At 47.1% G+C, this 20414-nt stretch overlaps 2 protein-coding genes across 6 annotated transcripts in view; one reads left to right on the forward strand and one right to left on the reverse strand.

Annotated features, from left to right (window-relative positions):
* Positions 1-5020, reverse strand: part of RANBP10 (RAN binding protein 10) — a 143020-nt gene extending 138000 nt beyond the window's left edge. Inside the window, exons 1-2 of one of the 2 annotated variants that reach the window (XM_039503433.1) lie at positions 4381-5020; positions 3234-3345 (exon numbers count right to left, since the gene is read on the reverse strand). In XM_039503433.1, coding sequence (XP_039359367.1) covers positions 3234-3345; positions 4381-4585 — 317 coding nt within the window. In that variant the 5' untranslated portion in view covers positions 4586-5020. The remainder of the gene's footprint in view (positions 1-3233; positions 3346-4380) is intronic. The other variant, XM_039503431.1, reaches the window with a different exon arrangement.
* Positions 5021-5455: 435 nt separating this feature from the next.
* The window catches only part of TSNAXIP1 (translin associated factor X interacting protein 1), a 60641-nt gene continuing 45682 nt past the window's right edge, over positions 5456-20414 (forward strand). Inside the window, exons 1-4 of one of the 4 annotated variants that reach the window (XM_039503428.1) lie at positions 5528-5580; positions 6888-6931; positions 10852-10872; positions 17060-17150. In XM_039503428.1, coding sequence (XP_039359362.1) covers positions 6927-6931; positions 10852-10872; positions 17060-17150 — 117 coding nt within the window. In that variant the 5' untranslated portion in view covers positions 5528-5580; positions 6888-6926. Of the gene's footprint in view, positions 5581-6887; positions 6932-10851; positions 10873-11795; positions 11824-17059; positions 17151-20414 lie in introns of those variants that run through there. The other 3 variants (XM_039503430.1, XM_039503427.1, XM_039503429.1) reach the window with 3 other exon arrangements.

Genomic DNA, 20414 nt, shown 5'->3' on the forward strand with positions numbered 1-20414 from the left:
TTTCGACTCCTGTTTACACAATATTGAAAACTGAAATATGAGTCATAACATGCATAACTTCTTTGAGAAAATGCCAAAATACAGACATTTCAATATTCAGTACATATTAGTATTAATCCGAATACTTTTTTTTTGTTTGTACAATCATAAATTAATCTACAAATCTACTATCTTATGCAACCACAATTTGAATATGTAACTAAAACTAAGTGTAACATGGTGTGCATTAATGGAACAGTATTTAAAACCGAAAATGCCTTAAACTGGGATTAACTAGTTTTTCACTGGATGATAAAACACACCTCTGGTAAATACCATGCCATCCCTAGCCCCAGCAATCTAAGTTGGCAGAAGGCCCCTATGAAGCTCTTTTGATAAACAGTCTCATCTCCTGATTTCAGTCCTCATTGGTAAAAGCAGCACCCTCCCTAAATGAGAAACCATTCCCATGATTTGATTTTGATTAGGTTCCTCACTCTCCTTCCCACAATCCCTTACACTGCCTTGTATCTAATGTGTCTTCACACCTGCACAGGGCTCCTGTATTGTACCAATTTCACCCTATATCGTTCTCCCCTCTGGATAGCTACACGTGTGTTCTCACTTCAGCCAACAGAAAATATTTGTACAGCAGGTGGGCATCAATTTCCTCCTGGCTAGCTCATCTACACAAGCCAGGTGATGAGAACCAGATGCAACAGTCACCATGCTTGCTAACCACACAATGCTAAATTAGTTTTTCCCCTCTCCTCCCAACATCCCTAGCAGAATCCCATGTCCCCCAACACACCCTTTAATTCTGCTCCCAGAAAAATGCTTAATGTAGTGACAAACATACAACAGAGGGCTGGATGGGATTCAAACTAAGTACTCAACACTACTCACTGAACTTCCTCTTGGAGAACACTGTCAAGTGACAACATTCACATTCTGCTTCTAATACCATGGACACAATGTACCACCTCTGCTGTGCTTCCAGCCATTCCTGCCCTACGGAGCACGACGCTGGATTGGAAAATCAATCCAAAAGTCAGCCCATAGGAACCTATGTTATTTCAATGGCTAGATTTAACGGGAAGAAGAGTCTGATTTTGGCATTCTGCCTCCAGCACTAGGATTTCCCAATCCCACAGCTGTTGCCTGTCACTAACCCCGATGGTGTAACCAGCCTTCAGAAAACAACCTAATCAGGTGGAAATCCAGGGCCCGGACTGATGGTAGAAGATACGCAGATCCAACCTACATTCACAAAGGCCTCGTTTTCTTCCGTTTAGATAGCTCTTCTTCTCACTGCACATGGATAGCTTCTGGACACGATGACTGACCTCCTCCCAGAGCTCAATTACTGCTACTCCTTTTCATCCAGCAAACGTAATAGTTGAGACATAAGGCTCAAGCTCTTCCAGAGCTCGGATTTGGAAAGCACCGCCCTTTGCTACACTTCCAAACATTGAGGGCTAGAGCCAGCATTAGAAGTAGGGTTTGTATCAGAATATTAGTCACTAAGCCAGCCCTGAAGTGTCCTCATTTCTCAGTTGGGCCTTTCAGGAGGCTGGCTGGCTTGTGTGAATAAAGCTAGGGAGCGTCTATACTTGAAACACAACAGCAGCACAGAAGCAGTCCTGCACCTGCTCTACTTTAGCACTTCGGTGTAGACATCCCTACAGTGATGGGAGGAGTTCTCCCACTATCCAGAAAGGCGGCAGACAGGTTGTCAAGGCCGATTCCCCACTCTGGCACTTTAAGTGCAGAAGGTGGGGGCCCGCAAGGATTCTAAAAATTAATACTGGCCACTCCAGGCTTGTAAACTCCCAAGGTTACAGCTTCTCTCTGACCTTGGATGGGTAGATGCTGCCACCACCCAAATGCAAAAAAAAAAAAAACCCTTCTGAGACCCCAGAAAGGCGCACTTGGGAATTCCTTCCTGTGGGGTATCCTCAAGGTAAATTTTATTAAAAACAAAAAGAAAATAAATACATCTGGAACTCAGGCTTTTTGCTAGATCCAAAAAAAAAAACTATTACAAAAATTAAGCATCAAAATAGCTCTCTTGAGGTTCAGCTTAAAGGTTACAAGTAAAACAAAAGCAACTGAGGCTAGCATAGAGGAGCCCACAAGCCAATAAGAAATAAAAGAAACAACACTAATCATGTCTTCATAGAGCTTCCCTGACTGATTTACATATCTGGGGTTTCAGATAAGCAATCTCTAGGTATGAACTGATGGTTTTTCATACCTGGCTTAAAGCTTCCTACATCATAGTCCAGCCCTGTTCCTACTCTGCATCTCCCCTCCTCTCTCCAAAGAACAACAGACCAACAAAGGGAAAGTTCCCCCCCCCCATTTAAAGAAGTTCTTGCCCTCCCATTGGCTCTTTTAGTCAGGTGCCCAGTCCCTTCTTTTTACTTATGGGCTTTTTTAACCCTTTACAGGTAAAGAAAGTAGAGAACAGCTTCCAAGAGGGATTTTATAGCTAACTGGCTGGCTGGCTGGCTGTCCACAAAAGGGAGCTACCCTCACTCTCATTTATCACACAGGTCAACAGGAGACTTGTTCCCTCGACCTAGTGCTGTCTAAAACAGGGATTAAGTCGGTTTAACTACCTCTCTCAGGGGTGTGGATTTTTCACACCTATGAGCAACATAGCTGGGTCAACCACATTCTAGTGTAGACCAGGCTCTACAAAGTAGCAATTCTCAGTGATTAATGACCCATGTCACTCCCTCACTTTCCCCTAACTGTTTAGCAAAGCTTCCACATATCTTGACATGAGTGAATCCTTGAAGGGAAATACTTCAGTTTATGGGCTGTCCCCTCCCAGATTTGAGAAACAGAGACAATTTTCCATTTCCCCTGATGTTAGGTGATACAGGAAACCAGTCCAGCTATCAAGGATGTTGCAATATTTGTTTATTCAGTTCCAGCAGTCTATTAGTTATTCAGACATTACTGAAACAAAGGGAACACTATTGAATTTCAAACTGCATTAGAGACTTAGTACTTCTCAAGTTGTCATAATTACCCATACAAAACAGCATAGGGAGCAGCTACATTCCAATATATATTATTGGCTTGCCACCTGTTGACTACACAGACATAACAACTCACCACATATCTGCCTATTATAAATGTCATCTGAGTGACCTCTAACCCTTCCAACAAGGAAGACTGAGCAAAACAGAGCTAGTAAACACACATAAAACACTGGAATCAAATTAGAGCAGTGCACTTACCCATCTCTACCTTTACTGACAATCTTCACTTCAAAGTAATAAATGCCACAAGCTGCAGGGATGGGGTGTGTAGCCCTGACTGATGCAGCATCTTTGTGATTTTTCCCATGACCTAGGAAAGAGGGAATAATGAGTACTTAATGGGTGCAAGGTCCTAGGCCCTTCATTTCAAAATAACACCATATGAACAGAGCAAAGGACTTGCAACAGCAAAATTCATTCTGCATCTGAGAAATTAGAAGATGACTCCTCGGTCAGTTAAAAAAAGACACAAGCCTGCAGTGCCACCATGTAAATAACCTACAATATGTGCTCCTGCAGCTTTCCCGTTGCCTACCCTCTTAAGGTGCTGAGAAAAAAAGCATACTACCACCCCTGGTTTTGAAATCTCAGCACCCAAAACAAACCAATTGTGCAAGATGAAGATGACATCAGTGTTTATTAGGCTAAGGGGCGACGGTATGCTCAGCTCTCTCTAGCTATTCTGGAAAGGCAGCCTCCATCACAGTGGGAAGGGGAGAAACACGAATTCATGGGTCTTAGAGCTCTGAACTTGACTGGTTTCCTATGAACTCAAGTGGTGGAGGTACCCAGGCGGGAGCCCCTTTAGCCAGCATTATAAGGGGGTGGCAGAGACAACAGGAGACCCTACAGAGGCAGAGCCTTACAGAGGAGAAGCCAGGCCCCCAGCTAAATGACACCGCAAAGTGTTATATAAGGCAGGAACAGGGGGGTTGGGCTCAGCGCCGCTTTAGCTCTCCCTCGTCCGGGGAAACCCCAGGGACGGCTCAAGCCCCAAACCTCCCCCCCAGAAAGTGCGAGGGGCAGTTCGGCGTGGTTTGTGGTAGCGACTGAGTTGGGGGGGGGGGTGAACACATGATCCCCGAACTACCACCCCTCTGCCCGGCCCGGTTCCGCCCCCACCTCAGCGGGGGGCCGCCCGGGCAGGGAGAAGCCCGACTCCAGGTCTGCCCCCCCCCGGGCCCCTCTTCCTAGAGAGGCGCAGGCTGCGCCCAGACCCCCGCTCCCCGCAGCGGCCCGGCTGCCCTGGACTAGCCCGGGGCCGGCTCCCCCGACCCCAGCACCTCGGGCTGCCCCGAGGGCGGCCGGACTCCCGGCCCGGGGCTCCCGGCGCGGCTGCCGGCACCTTTGTAGTGGACGCGCAGGTTGCCCTGCGAGAGGCCGATGTAGTTGTACTTGTCCTTGGGGCTCCAGGAGCGGGGCAGCGGCGTCTCGGCCTGGTTCACGGCCGGGTAGAGGCGGCGGAGGCGCTGGCTCAGCTCCTGCTCCTCGGGCGGGCACGGCAGCCCCGCGTCCCCCCCGTGCAAGCTCCCTGCACCCGGATCCGCCATCTTGGATTCGCTATTGTGTCACCGGACGGGGAGCGAGGCCCAGCTCCCTCCGCCAGCCAATGGGCTGCGGGCCCGGCCACAATGGGGCCGCGGCCCCGACGGGAATCCGAGTCCGCTCCCCGCCCCTGACAAGCCGCTTCCCGCACGCCCGGACTACAGCTCCCGAGAGGCACCGCGCCAAGGGCCCCGCCCCTGCGCTATGGCGCACTGCACGCTGGGAACGAGAGTTCGCTATAGTTGCTGTCCACATGGGCAAGGCGGCGCAAGGCACTACAAGCCCCAGAAGGCCGCCGGAGAGCCAGGCACGGCGCCGTGTTCAGAACTGTGCCCCGGGAATACCGGTGTGGGGATCCCCGTAACCTCCGTCCCGGGAAACACCCTCCCCCAGGGCTAAACCCCTGACGCACACACCGACCCTGGTCCCGCAGGGTAACTACCCCCTGCGTTCTCCCCTATAGCCTGCCCTCCGCCTTCCTGAGGGTACCCCCGCACCCTCTTCCCCGCGTTGCCTAAGGTACCCGCCCTGATTAAGGTACCCGCCCTGCATCCTACCCCCGCCTTCCCCCGGGTACCCCCTGCGGGCTGAACCCCTCCCCCCCTTTCCCCAAGTACCCCCCTACAGCCTGCCCCCAGTCCCCAGCCCCCGCCAGGGTATCCCCCTACGGCCTCTCCACCCCGCTTTCCCCAAGTGCTCCCCTACAGCCCGCCCTCCGCCTTCACCAGAGTATCCCCCTACGCCCCCTTCCAGGTAGCCATCGCCTTGCCCGGGGCCCAGCCGCCCCTACTGACACCCCGCCCCCCAAGCTGGGCTCTGTCACGACACGCCCCGACCCCACTCGCTCGGACAGGCGCGCAGCCCTTTGTCAGGCGGCCGCCGGCCAGCTATGGCAGGGGTGGGGTCCTGGGAGGCGGGCGGGGCTTGTTTCCATGGTGACCGTGTCAACAACCCCCGCGCCGTGTGTGCGCCCGGCCATGGCCCTGGCCCCTTCGCCTGGGTAAGGTCGTGGGCGGTGGGAGCCGGGGTCGGCGCCGCGGAGACGGGGAGCAGCTCTCGGCCTGAGGGAGGACACAGCTCCCGCGCGGGGCTGCCCGAGCCTGGCCGGCGGGACGGAGCCGAGCCCGGCCCGGCGCGGGGCGGGGCGGGGCGGGAGAAGGGCCGCGGGGCTGAGGGAGCCACAGTTACTCGGCGGTTTATTTACGCAGCGTCTTCCGCGGGCTTCGTTCAAGCAGGGCGCGCGGCCGGTGCGGTGACGGGCGCGCGGGGTGGGAGCCCGGCCGGGCTCGCGGACATCGCTGCTGGCACTGGAAGGAGCTGGCTCTGCGCCGCCTCCACCTGAGAGCCGGTCCAGCCCTACCGCACGGAGGGCACCGTTGGATTGATGCTCCCTAGGGGAAGTCTGCCCCCACTATTAAGAATTGCATGCACCGTATTTTAAAATTCTGCAAAATTCTGCATATTTTAGTTGTGAATCTAACACAACCGAATCACATCAGTTTCAGTTATTTGCAATGGGGTTTTTTCAGTGAGGGGAGGGATTGTTTGGGAGGTGGGGAGCCTCCCCCATGCAGACTCTGGTTGACCCCTAGCCTCTCCCATTCAGTCAGGCACATTCGTCCTGCAACCCCTACCCCCAACTCCATGTGGCCCTGCAGCCCCTGCTCCCTTCAGCCCCTGGCTCAATGCTGTCATATCACTAGCTCCTGAGCCTGCACCCCAGTCTGTCCCCCCACTAGCGGGTCTGTGACATACCCCCCAGTAGTCCCATGTGCCCCACTCTGTCTCTCCCATGCCGCCTCACTTGGCGCAGCTGTGAGGAACACAGCTGCTGGCTGGCTGGCCTCTCTTCTGGTGCCACAGCAGCCCTTGGTGGGCAAAAGGTGTAACTGCAGCACCGCGCCAGCAGAATCTATATTCTGTAGAGAGAGAAAATCTCCAGGGGGATATGAATTCTGCACGGGCACAGTGGTGCAGAATTCCCCCAGGAGTAAATTTAATATTAACACCACCTTGGGAGGTCTTTCATCCCCTGTACTGACCAGGACAGGCCCTGTTTAGTTTGTGAGATCTGATATTATCACAGATCATGCTGGCCGTAGGCTCCTAATGAAGGACAGTTGGTATGCAGACATATTCCTATTGCAATACTTCAGAATATCTCAGTCTTATGCCATAGGTGATAGGTTTTGTCCTTTCAGTGTATAACATGATGTTAGCCACAATTATACACATTTACAATAAAAAGTACATTCTTTAATATTTTCATTTAACATTTCCATTGTTTATCATTAATGACTTTTCTAGAGCCTGAAGATAACATTTTTCTCTCTACCAATCTTTTCAATGTGGTAAGCGTTGCTTTTGCTTTCCCTGAGCCTGGCTTTTTCTGTTTGCTTCCTAGTTTGGAATAAGCCTTATTGGCAGCCTAGTTCTTGCAATTGTTGTAATGTTAAACATGGCTGTAAATAGAGGAAGCATTTTGATTTTGTTTCAGCCGTGCATGATCAGTGATCTCTGCTCTCTTAATTTCATTTTGAAACAAAGTGGTCAGTTGCAAACAATACAGGTACTTCAAACCCTGAGGACATTGCCCTACCAGATTCTATTCACATTTTGGGCATGTATTGTTATATGACATTAGTAAAGGACCTCAGAAAGAGTTGCTTTCTTCTAATACTGAACAAGGAACTTTATTAAAATTAAGAAAATAGGTTTGGTTGGGTTTTGTATTTTGTTTGTTTGTGTTTTTTTTGTATAAACAACCTGTAACAAGAAATAATTTTTAACAACAAATTACCCAGATGAGTCACCAGCTTCGCAGTTTTGTTACTGAGAATAGTTTTGTCCAGTTGATTGATCTGAATTATCAAATCCCAAAGATGTAGACTCTGGTTCAGTAGATTTAGGATTCTACTGAGTAGAATCCTACCCATTCACTCCAGGTTCCAGCTGTGCTGTGAGTGCTATTGCTATAAGGGAAACATTCATCTGTGTTTGGAATCAGCTGTGTTGGTTATCTGCTGGTGGTTCTTCAAGCTTCTTTGTACCTCTGTTAGCCTGAACCCTGCAGGATCTTGGGGTGCAGCTTCATCCATTGACGACTGGAGTTGTCCAATATCTTTCCTAATTCAGTTTTCTTTGGACTTGGTCTCCTTGTTTAAGCTTGGGTAAGTGTTAGGTGCATTTTAATGTTTAAAGGATAAAGCCTGAGATTTTATATTTGGCATCTCTACCTCAGATCCTTTAAGCAGAGCCACTTGGGATGAAGATTGGCAGTTTTGTTCTGATCTCTTGACCCATAAACAGATGAGCTGAGCTTACCCCACTGTCATCTACTACTAGGGACTTCCCTGGTGCATATTCTGCTATTGGTTTATGATGCTCTTCTCTGACTCCCCCATCAACTAAAATGTCCGTCATCCATATGAACTTCCATTCCCTCCCGGCCTTGGAGAATCTCATTCATTTTCCTCTGGAAAATTGGTGGGATACTTGTGATGCCAAACAAGAGGTTACAAAAATGATACCTTCTGAACTGCATTATTAAAGTTTTCAGCTTGGATTCTGTTCCACTACCCAGACATCAACACTAGTGAACATATTGTTGCACAAGCTAATTTGGAGATTATAGTCCCTACAGTGGAGAGAATATACCTTTCCCCTTTTACTGTTTCACTTAGTCTCTTTAGATCTATCCATGGATGTGCCCATCATTTCCATAACAGGTATCACAGTGACCTACCACTCTTAGGGCATGTCTACACTTATGGCGGAGCAATCGATCCACTGGGGGTTGATTTATCGCATCTAGTGAAGATGCAATAAATCAACTGCCGAGCGCTCTCCTGTTGACTCCGGTACTCCAACAGAGCAAGAAGCGTAGGCGGAGTTGATGGAGTAGCGGCAGCAGTCGACCTACCACAGTGAAGACACCGTGGTAAGTAGCTCTAAGTACGTCAACTTCAGCTATGAAAATAGCATAGGTGAAGTTGCGTAACTTAGACCAACTTAGCTCACCCTCCCCTCCCCAGTATAGACCAGGCCTCAGTTCAGTAGTGGCATAGTGTGAGTTATTCTTCTCCATTCTGTATAGTACTTTGCTTTGGGAAACATTTGGGTGGATACCCTCTATGCTCTGTTGAATGCCTATGGGGGACAGTCCTAGGAGGTTGTTGCGGTGGCCTGCATAAACAAAATATTTTTAAATGTTTTAAAGTTCCTAAGGGTTGTTCCTTCACCCTGAAATTTTGTTTATTTCACATGAATCAATGGAGGTAGGAAATGCCATTTTGGAATAAACCTATAATCCATCTAATCTAGAGTACCGCAATGTCCAATATGATGATGGTATGCTGAGTGCTTTGAGGGTGAATGTTTTTGAATATTACCATTTCAAGACACAAGTTCTATGTTTAAGATAAGGGTTCACTTTAGAGACACTATCAAAGAGACCCTTTCTGTTCTTTATTCTGCAATATGGGTGTGACCTTTACATACTATCTATCAACAAGGCTTTGCTCTGATTTGTTAGTGTAGGGTCTCAGGACTTGTCTTCATTACCGCGCAAAATCGGTGCTGATGTAGCGTCTGATGAAGATGCATTACATCGACGGGAGAGCGCTATCCTATCAACGTAATTACTCCGCCTCTTCCGCTTACATAGCACAGTGTAGATGCTGCTTTAAGTCGATGTAAGTTACGTATCTCAGAGGGGTGTTTTTTTCACACCCCTGAGCAACATAACTTACATTAACTTAAGTGGTAGTGTAGAGAAGCCCTCAGTCTGTGCTGTGCTGCTGCTGCTGCTAGATTTTTCCTTTAAGAAATAATGTTATAGCCCCATTTTTAGTGGAATGGTTAAGAATGCCACTTGGGATTTAACTCTCCCTTCTGGTTGTAGGTGTTGGCAGGGTTTCAGAGCAGTGCCTAATGCTTGCTATGTATTGAAGCAGGTGTGCTTCAATACATAGGAAAAACAGGATGTGATAACCCTCGGAAAATTGGCCAGTTCTGAGTAGATGACTTTGGTCATTTGGCCACCTGGCTTCTTTATACTTAGATTAAAAATCTTTCTGGGCAGGATTCAGCCCTTTGTTATGTCTGGTACAAAGGGGCTTTGACCACAGATTGGAGCCTCTAGACCAGTGGTTCTCAACCTCTTTACCATTGTGGGCTGCATATGCAGCTCACTGTGTGTTGTGTGGGCTGCAGCCACAGTATATATACTACCTGTACGGCCTGGAGGATGTCACATGGGCTGCAGCTGTGTGCTGATTGGACCGCAAGCAGCCCATGGGCCACCGGTTGAGAACCACTATTCTAGACACCACCACAGTGCAAATAAATAATAATATAATAAAGAGTGGATGCTAGCTAATTGTGCAGTTTGGGACATGGATTAATGGGGTGAGATGTTCTGGGAATGAAAAGGGTTTCTTGAAGGTGGTTGGGTCAGGAGTGGAATGAGATTTGACTCATTTAACCTCCTCATTGTTGGAAACTCCCTTAAATCCCAGAGATATGCACATTCTCAGTGCAGTTTCCTAAGGCTGAGTGAGGAGGATGTTGTGAAGGCCAAGACCATAACAAGGTTAAAAAAAGAACTAGATACATTCATGGAGGATAGGTCCATCAATGGCTATTAGCCAGGGTGGGCATGAATGGTGTCCCTAACCTCTGTTTGCAAGAAGCTGGGAATGAGCAACAGGGGATGGATCACTTGATGATTGTCTGTTCTGTTCATTCCCTCTGGGGCACTGGGCACTGTCAGAAGACGACAGGATACTGGGCTAGATGGACCCTTGGTCTGACCCAGTAGGGCCGTTCTTATGTTCTTATGAGTGTAGTTGTCACCATCCTTAATGTTGCTTTAAAATAGTTTTTCATATTTAACTATCATTAGGAAGAGAATTAGACTGAACAGGCTATCTTAGGTTTCATGGGGTTTTTAAATGGCTTCCATGATCCACCTTATGGTTCCATAAAATTTGCAACCCTGGTGAACTACTTCTGCTTACTGTTGTATATTTGGTTGTCATGGTTTTTGTTCCTATGGCAACTGAGTTAGATTATTAGGGGATAGCCCAACCGTTTTAGGCCGGTTGGATGAGCTCTGTGTTTGTAAATAAAATGGTAGTTTTGTTAGCTGTCTGCTCTCTGGCCTCAAGTGATTTCTTCCTAAACCGGCTGCCCCCAAGGATATAACACTTACGTTACAGAAAAGATTTTGCAGTCATAAAATGACCTGATTTTCCACTTTTTATTCCAGGGATTATACTACACAAACAAGGTAATAAACTTTGAATTAAGCTCCAGGGTCACAAGAGGAGTTGATTGATTCATGAGCTTTTTATGCACTATTTGATTGCTTTAATTTACTGTACATTTATAGCTGCAAGTGTGTTTATAAAGCTACTGTAGGAATCATTACCCTGGGCTTGAAAAAACATGAGTATTACTATTTTCTAAATTTCCCGAAAAACACAATTGAGAGTGAAACAGATAGGAAACAGCTGCAAGTTTTAATCAGTATTTTGGTAAATGATCCTAGAAAAAAAACTCATAAAAAATCCCCTGAGTATGAGAACCAAGGCCATTTAGCTCCCTATTTTCATTCTTCGTTGCAACAAGATAATTAGAGGGATATCAACCAACTCTAATTATACCAGGATTTTGCAGATACTTCTTATTAGTAAACTCATGAAAAATCTGTCAAGAGTGGTTGAGAGACCCAGGATGCAAGTAACTGCAATTATCATCTGGTAACCCCACTGTCACTGAGAGTGAGAAGGCTTGTTATAAACAGCCTGAGATAACAGCTATAAACAGAAACAGTCTTTAAGATTAGGAAATCAGGGTGGAGGGCTAGAGTACAAAGAGCTCCTGACCCATGAATCAATGCATCATACATTCTTCAGCAACAGCCTTTATGGCTTCCCTACATTAACTAAAAATCTTATTCCAATAGTTCATTGAAAAGTTAGTTATTGAATACTTCAGGGACAGAGTTCTGCTGAATTAAGGGAGATTATAATGGCACCAGTGGAGATGACAGGGTTTGTTGAGTGACCTCAGAAGCCAATCTTGCTTAGCATGGTAGATTTAAGATGCAATCCTGAATCCAGACTACCCCAGTCAAAAGAAGGCAAAACCCAACCAGATTACAAAAGCAAGATGAAACCAGACCTGAGGCAAAAGGCCACAAGGGATTCCAGCAGATGTCCATTAGCTACCTGTCAAGGTATCAATATCAAAGACTTCCAAGTGACGCCTAAGAAAGATGAAGTATAAATTAAATGTAAAAAAATGTTTAATGCAATATTAGGAAGTAAGTTTTAAATGCACACAAGACAGTAAGTTCCAAACTGTAGAACTCATAACAGTTTATTACTTGAAACCTATATTTTTGCTGAAACATTTACATTTTAACATAACAGAAATTTTTTAGTTCATATATTTGCTTCTCTCTTCCACCACATAGTCTTACCTAGTGGTATTTACAAAATATTTATATTAAGTTACATGTGGAGTATCTTCTTGCATGCACCCTAGAAGTGACTTGTTATTTTTGCTTGCAGTAAGAAATACTAGATGTGTGACCAAGTTTGCAAATGCCCTGTATTGATTTATGTAACTCTTATGCTGACCTGCTCTTTCTGTTCACTTGCATTTTCTTTGGTATTTAGTTTTATTTATATCCCAAATCAATGTGTGATTGTTTACTAGCGTCAGTTTACAGAACTTCAGCCTTAGTGGATGATATGAGAAAACTGGACTTTGACATGTAGTAAAAGCAGCCTTCATTAAGTGAAAATTGTGGGTATTGACCTCTTGCCTCTACAGGAGCTCTCTGTCTGTCGGACAGTGGCTGAGAAGCATCCTGTCTCAAATCAACTAGCCTTTCCTTTAGCTCCAGTTTTGCTAAACATTGCTGTGCTGACATTATAACGAGCAGATTCTACCTTTTGGATCTAACCTTCTGCACTGTAGTCCAGGATACAATTGTTATCACTGGTGGAGAGGATCTAGACACAGCTTTTTCACTTGTGGGTTTCTTTAAATATATTTACATTTCACAGGTTATGGAGCATGGGATTTTCCATACCAAACCATGGGCAATCTAGTCTGAGATCCTGCTTCTGTCAGTAAGAAGAAGAAAACCCAGCATGCACCTGGCCAATAGTTCAATGGTGCATCTGGGAGAAAAATGCCTTCCTGACACTTGTGGCAGCTAGGTAATAGCAGCAATCCAGTCTGAAGGCCCAACCCTGCAAAAATCTGAGCATGTTCTCCAGAATGCTAAATTCACTTAATTTCTATTGAAGTCACTGGGGATTGAGGGCGCTTAGTGCATGGTTCAGGCTCATGGTTAGCTACAGGTGTGATTATATGATTTTACATCTCTGGATGGTTAGGATCCATTTTGATTAAATGAAGCAGTAGATGCATTAAAATTGCAGTTCCATTATCTGATTGCTACAGATCCTTAAAGATGCAAGTTATTTCATGTTTTACAACCTGTGATGTACTGGAGATATTCAGAAATGTTTCCAGTAGCACATAGCTGCAGCCCGTGTCTATCTGCCAACAATACCTCACCACTTTAACAATAACGTAGGATTTCAAAATATTGGAGACCTCTTTTCTTCTTGGCACCTACAAAAGCATTGAGAACAGATTTTCTGAAGCAATTTATTTACTAGACTTTTAGGTTTCTAAAGTGTTCCCAGTTAAAAGTCTTAGGCTGGTTGTACATTTATGAACAACACACACTAGCGTGATGGGCAGTTATCTTAGCAAGCCAGCAGCCTGGCCATTTTCAAGTTTTTGTTGGCATTGTGGCAAAGGAGAGTTTGAAAGGGTGTTTAGAAGGAGGATAATGAGGTAGCTTTGCAGATGTACATCGGCGCTCCTCCCAGGTGTGAGGGGTAGCGTGAGAGAAAGCACAAAGGTGCTTGTTTGGAAATGTAAAGAGTGAGAGAATGGAGGCTGGCATCCTGATCATTGGGAGTTGACATCTCAGTAGTGAAAGATGATAGGTAGAGCGGGGGTAGGTCATGAGGGGCATTGAAAGTTAAGATAAGTAGCTTACTTTTGATGCAGTTGAGAAGGGGGAGCCAGTGGAGGGATTCAAAGAGAGGGATGACGCATAGTGACAGGCTAGGAAAGTGACCTGTGCAACAGCATTCTGAAGGATTGCATAGTTGCATTTGTCAACGCCAGAGAAAAGGCGGCTGCAGTAATGATGAAAGTTTTAGCTGTATGGATAGATAGGAAAGACCATATCTTAGAGATGTTAAGCAGAAAGAATCTGTATGATTTCGACATCATCTGGATGTAAGGACCTAGAGAGAGAGATGAGTTCAAGATGACTCCCAGGTTGCGGGCCTGAGTGACAGATCAGTGCTGTGGCAGTGTGTGACAAAGTGACAATGCAGCTTCATTGAAACATCCAGAAATAACCATAGTTCTGCTGTATCATGGAGTCAAATAGGTGGCAACCCTATTTCCCCAAAAGATGTGAGTGCAGCCATATTTTTACCCCTTATAAATTCTAGTCGTCTGCATTTGTAAGCAGCTGGTCTTGGAAGGAGTGCTCCTGGTTACACCCTCTGCATCTCCAACCCAGAAATCTGTGCTAGTGAATCCAAAAAGTGATTAAGGGGGCACAAAATGAAAGCATCCAAAGAAAATTACACATTACAACCAAAGGCAGCAGGTCGCCAACTCTGAGAGATGAGTGAGTGTTTGGTCAGCAGTGGGCTTGAATTCATTGAATCTTCTCTGTCATAGAATCAGAGAATATCAGGGTTGGAAGGGACCTCAGGAGGTATCTAGTCCAACCCCCTGCTCAAAGCAGGACCAACCCCAACTAAATCATCCCAGACAGGGCTTTGTCAAGCCTGACCTTAAAATCAAAATTTAAAGGCCCTGGGGCTCCAGCTGCGTCCGGGAGCCCTGGGCCCTTTAAATCACTCCCGGAGCTACCAGCTGCAGAGGCGGCTGGGAGTCCCGGGGCGATTTAAAGGGACCGGGGCTCCGGCTGCAACCACTGCAGCGGAGCTCCGGGCCCTTTAAAATGCCGCCAGAGCCCTGCCACCGCTGCTACCCCTCATTTTTCTCTTCTGCAGACTAAATAATCCCAGTCCCCTCAGCCTCTCCCAAGCAATCATGTGCTTCAGCCTCCTAATCATTTTTGTTGCCCTCCACTGGACTCTTTCCAATTTTTCCACATCCTTCTTGTAGTGTGGGGCCCAAAACTGGACACAGCACTCCAGATGAGGCCTCACCAATGTCGAATAGAGGGGAATGATCACATCCCTCGATCTGCTGGCAATGCTCCTACAAATAAAGCCCAAAATGCCGTTAGCCTTCTTGGCAACAAGGGCACACTGTTGACTCATATCCAGCTTCTCGACCACTGTAACCCCCAGGTTCCTTTTCTGCAGAACTGCTGCCTAGCCTCTCAGTCCCTAGTCTGTAACAGTGTCCTTGTTGAACCTCATCAGATTTCTTTTGGCCCAATCCTCTAATTTGTCTAGGTCCCTCTGTATCCGATCCCTACCCTCCAGCGTATCTACCACTCCTCCCAGTTTAGTGTCATCTGCAAACTTGCTGAGGGTGCAATCCATGCCATCCTCCAGATCATTAATGAAGATATTGAACAAAAACGGCCCCAGGACTGACCCTTGGAGCACTCCACTTGAAACCGTCTGCCAACTAGACATGGAGCCATTGATCACTATCCATTGAGCCCGATGATCTAGCCAGCTTTCTATCCACCTTGTAGTCCATTCATCCAGCCCATACTTCACCTTGCCAGCAAGAATACTGTGGGAGACCGTATCAAAAGCTTTGCTAAAGTCAAGGAATAACCTTCCCACTACTTTGCCCTCATCCACAGAGCCAGTTATCTCGTCATAGAAGGCAATTAGGTTAGTCAGGCATGACTTGCCCTTGGTGAATCCATGCTGACTGTTCCTGGTCACTTTCCTCTCCTCTAAGTACTTCAGAATTGATTCCTTGAGGACCTGCTCCATGATTTTTCCAGGGACTGAGGTGAGGCTGACTGGCCTGTAGTTTCCCGGATCCTCCTTCTTCCCTTTTTTAAAGATGGGCGCTACAGTAGCCTTTTTCCAGTCATCCAGGACCTCCCCTGATCGCCATGAGTTTTCAAAGATAATGGCCAATGGCTCTGCAATCACGTCCGCCAACTCCTTTAGCACCCTTGGATGCAGTGCACAGAGCTCCATGGACTTGTGCTTGTCCAGCTTTTCTAAATAGTCCTGAACCACTTCTTTTTCCACAGAGGGCTGGTCACCTCATCCCCATGGTGTGCTGCCCAGTGCAGTAGTCTGGGAGCTGACCTTGTCTGTGAAGACAGAGGCAAAAAAAGCACTGAATACATTAGCTTTTTCCACCTCTGTCACTAGGTTGCCTCCCCCATTCAGTAAGGGGCCCACACTTTCCTTGACCTTCTTCTAGTTGCTAACATACCTGAAGAAACCCTTCTTGTTACTCTTAACATCTCTTGCTAGCTGCAACTCCAAGTGTGATTTGGCTGTCCTGATTTCACTCCTGCATGCCTGAGCAATATTTTTATACTCCTCCCTGGTCATTTGTCCAATCTCCCACTTCTTGTAAGCTTCTTTTTTGTGTTTAAGATCAGCAAGGATTTCACTGTTAAGCCAAGCTGGTCGCCTGCCATATTTACTATTCTTTCTACACATTGGGATGGTTTGTTCCTGCAACCTTAATAAGGATTCTTTAAAATTCAGCCAGTTCTCCTGGACTCCTTTCCCCCTCATGTTATTCTCCTAGTGGATCCTGCCCATCAGTTCCCTGAGGGAGTCATAGTCTGCTTTTCTGAAGTCCAGGGTCCATATTCTGCTACTTTTCTTTCCTCCTTGTGTCAGGATCCTGAACTCGACCATCTCATGGTCACTGCCTCCCAGGTTCCCATCCACTTTTGCTTCCCCTTCTAATTCTTCCCTGTTTGTGAGCAGCAGGTTGAGAAGAGCTCTGCCCCTAGTTGGTTTCTCCAGCACTTGAACCAGAAAAGTATCCCCTACACTTTCCAAAAACTTCCTGTCAAGTGAAGCAGAGATGGTCAACAGGATTGTATTTCTAATTTACTGTGTCTAGAAGATGGGGACAATAATACTAACCTACTCCAGCCACATGGAGCTCTGAAATTATAAGTGCTGAGTATCATTGGTAGCAACAAATGGGGAGATGTGATGTGAAAAAGGCATAATGAGTAAGTAACCTTGCCCCTGGATTCTGCCCTCTTCCATTATTATCACCCCCATCCTATTAGGAGAGCTCACTAAACCACTGGTTTCTGTAGCATATTGGGTTCCAGCTGGTGGTGATGGAATTACGTATCTTTTGTTGCCCAGTGACATTCAGAATAGTATTTTGGATGTTGTTGCACATTTTTTGAAATGTATGTTTCTTTTCCTGCCATTACACAGGGCACCTAGTCTACCTTCACCTGAGACTTCAAATTACCAAATACGGATTGGTAGTCTGAAACACATCCTTCCGAAGAAACGAAAGACTCTGGTGAGTGGAAATATACCCATGGAGCACCTAATCTTTGTTGACCTGGGGATGCTTTGGCAACTTGCCAGAAGCCCAAGGGCCATGCCAGACACTTATAAAATGAAACAAATTGCAGCTGCGTTCATCTCTGTGCAAGCCATAGAGACTACAAGTCTCAGCGTACAATGCTGCAATCCCTGGCTTTTCAGATCAAGAAACCGTATTGCAGGCTGGAGTCTTTGAATAACCATTGGCAGATTTTTGTGCTTCAATTCTCTTCTCCTCTTGGCTGCAGTTTTGTTGAGTATAACCACAATATGACAGACAACCAAAGCCAGAATTTGTCCGATGCAGTAAACAAAATTAGACCTGACATCACATGCTATGTGATCATGAGCTAAAAGCTACTTAAAAGAACATCAGTTCCTTCAAATGTGGCAGTGATACTGAGTAAAATAAAACCTTAACCTGCTTGTAGAAGTGTGTCCCATTAACAGAGAGCAAACTCCAGAAACAACATATTATTGTAGATAACTTGGGAGGGCAGGAGGAAATGGACAAGTCACACATTGTTTCTTAAAAAAACAAACACCATTGTGACAGTTTAGTGGCACTCTGTGAATGCGTCAGCTCCTGGAATGAGCTGTATATCCTAATCATAGCACAGTAACTCTCAGGGCAAACTGTACTGCTTTGTTCCTACAATTGGGAAGTCATTTTAGCACTTTTCTCACAACACAATATATTTTTAAGTCTCAGTAAATTGGAGTCACAATGCTCCACCAGTACATTTTCCTCACTTTTACTGAGGTCAGAGGGACATTTAAACCATCACAGGATCATGTTTGGCATCCTGAAATTAAAACTTCCCCCAGGGTTAACTCTTTATAAAGCTTACAGACATAAGGAATTTGTATTAGACAATCAGAACTCCAACTATCCTGTGATAATAGTGAACATAAAGAGTGGCAAGTCAACTCCTTCAACACTTTTCTCCAAGGAAATCATGATTTATGGAAGTCAGGACAAGTTGCAGGGGCTTGCCTGCACTTACAGCTCTGGCTGCAGTGCAGGCACAACCAGCGCTGGCCCTGGTTGCAGCGCTGCGCTGCAGCGCTGGCGCAGGGGTAGGGGTGGGCAGCTGCAGGATCCAGCGCTGCAGCCCAGAGGGTGCGCAGAGCGCCAGCCAGGGACCTGCTCTCTCACCTGTCCTTATCCTGCCCTCCTCTCCTCCTCCCTCCTCAACAGCTGCTCCAGTTCACACTCCTGCTGCTTTGCTCCTGCCTCTGGTGCCTTGCAAATTAAATGCCTTTCCTTATCTCCTCCTTCCTGCTTGCAGCAGCAGTTCCACCAAAATTGCATGGGTCTCCAGCCATGCCATGCTGTGCCTCAGGTGAAAGGCCAGAGCACCATGCTGCAGTGTGGCTCAGGAGTGCTTGGGGGAGGGGAGCAGCAGCTGCAGCTGGAGCATCGAATCAGAGGAGGAGCATCATTTGCGAGCTCACAGGAAGGTCTAGGCATGATTGGGGGGGCCATGATCGGGACATGCAGTGCAAGGGGTGAAAGGTAGGAGCTGCGGAGCGCCTATTACAAAGCCATCCGAGGCTGCGGAGATGGAGATCTGCCTGCCAGACGACCCAGGATTTGACAGGAGGAGGACGACGAGATTGGGGTGCCATGGAGATGGGACCCCAGAGCCACGCGGAGTGGGACCTTGGGAGCAGGGGGGGGGGAGGAGGAGAGGGGGAGCGGCGGCGGAGGAGAGGAGGGGGGAGGAGGGGGGGAGAGGAGAAGGCGGGGGGCGGGGGGCAGACAGGATGGGGGCAGGGATGGCCAGGAGGGAGTTGCAGCAGGGCAAGTCGGGAGGCACGCAGCAGCCAGCAGCAAGCAGCAGCCAGCAGAAGCAGGCTTTTATTTTCTGGGTGGCATTAGGATCTTTTTGGGGGGGGTGTGGAAATGGTGCATGACATGTCTAGATGTGGAGATTTTGCATGCATGTGTCTATCTGTGGAAATGCTTCGTTTCCAGGATGTGGCAAATCAGCAGCCAGATCTCAGCAGTGGGCAGCAGCTGGTTGTGGGCAGTCAGCAGGCGCACTATGCCTGTACTGTGTTTATTTCGAGAGCCAGTTTCTTGTCCCAGTCAGGCACGCTTCCTCCAACACAGGAAAGCCAGAGAGGCCGGGGGCGGAATCCACTTGCTGAATCGAGCCGCTGCCCCATCCCCCCGTGACTCAGCAGAAACACCTGAGAGCAGGTGATTCGACTCTGTGAAATGTTGGGAGACTCTTTAGTGAAGAGATTGGTAGATAGTGAAGTGAAGAGAGTGTAGATCATCCTGCAACCTCCTGCACTCCTATCCCCCCCCACCTCCCCCACCCCAAGCCCTCCAAGCCCCACCCCCCAGCCCCCCCTCTCCTCTTCCTCCCCACCCCTCACTTGGCTTCTGCACCTTCGTCTGTGGAAAAAGAATGTTAAAGTGAAAAAGAATCAGGCAAACTCCTCAGTGTAAAGTATGTGTGAATCCATGTCTGTTCCTTCAATGCCCATGTTAAATGTTGTTAATGTACAGTGACCTGGATTGGCTCCAGCAGAGCACCTTGAGAGGAGAGAGTGAAGAGAAAAGAGAAGCAAAGAGAAGAAGAAAAAGAGAGTTTGAGAAGAGCACTCTGCAGAGGCACTCTGATCTGAAGGAAAGAGAGAGAAAGGCAAAGCTGAAGAGAGGAGAGCATGATCCGAGAGAGAAGAGAAGAAGAAAGTGGCAAGCAAGAAGAAAGAAAGAAGCTGCTGCAAGAGAGAAGCAAAGCAAGGAGCTCTTAGCTGTCTGAGCAGCAGCAGTCTCAGAGCAGCACCCTGCCCCGTCCCAAAGCCACAGTCCTGCCCCCCCAGCAGCCTCCCTCTCCAAAGCGTCAAGCTTTCCCCACCACCCACTTTCACCAACCACACCTCCTACACCCCCACCACCACCCCCTTCACCCACACCTTACCACACCACCATACCTACCACACACCAACCAGTCCACCATGCACCTGCACCAGGAATCGTTAAACAACACAAAGCACAGTACACAAATACCAACTTGTGACTGACAACTTCACACACCACCAACCTCTTGTGTTGCACCCCTGTTGTGTTGTGTGTCTGTCTGTGTGTCATGTCTGTCTGTCTGTCATTTTTTTCTTTTTCTTAAAAATAAAACAATTTTTTAGCAGATAGTAGTTTTTATATAGAGATTAAAAAGAAAGAATTCTTAGTAAAGAATTTAAGATATCAAAGCAACAAGTA

The sequence above is a fragment of the Mauremys reevesii genome, linkage group 16 (assembly GCF_016161935.1).
Source record: "Mauremys reevesii isolate NIE-2019 linkage group 16, ASM1616193v1, whole genome shotgun sequence".
Lineage (NCBI taxonomy): Eukaryota > Metazoa > Chordata > Testudines > Geoemydidae > Mauremys > Mauremys reevesii.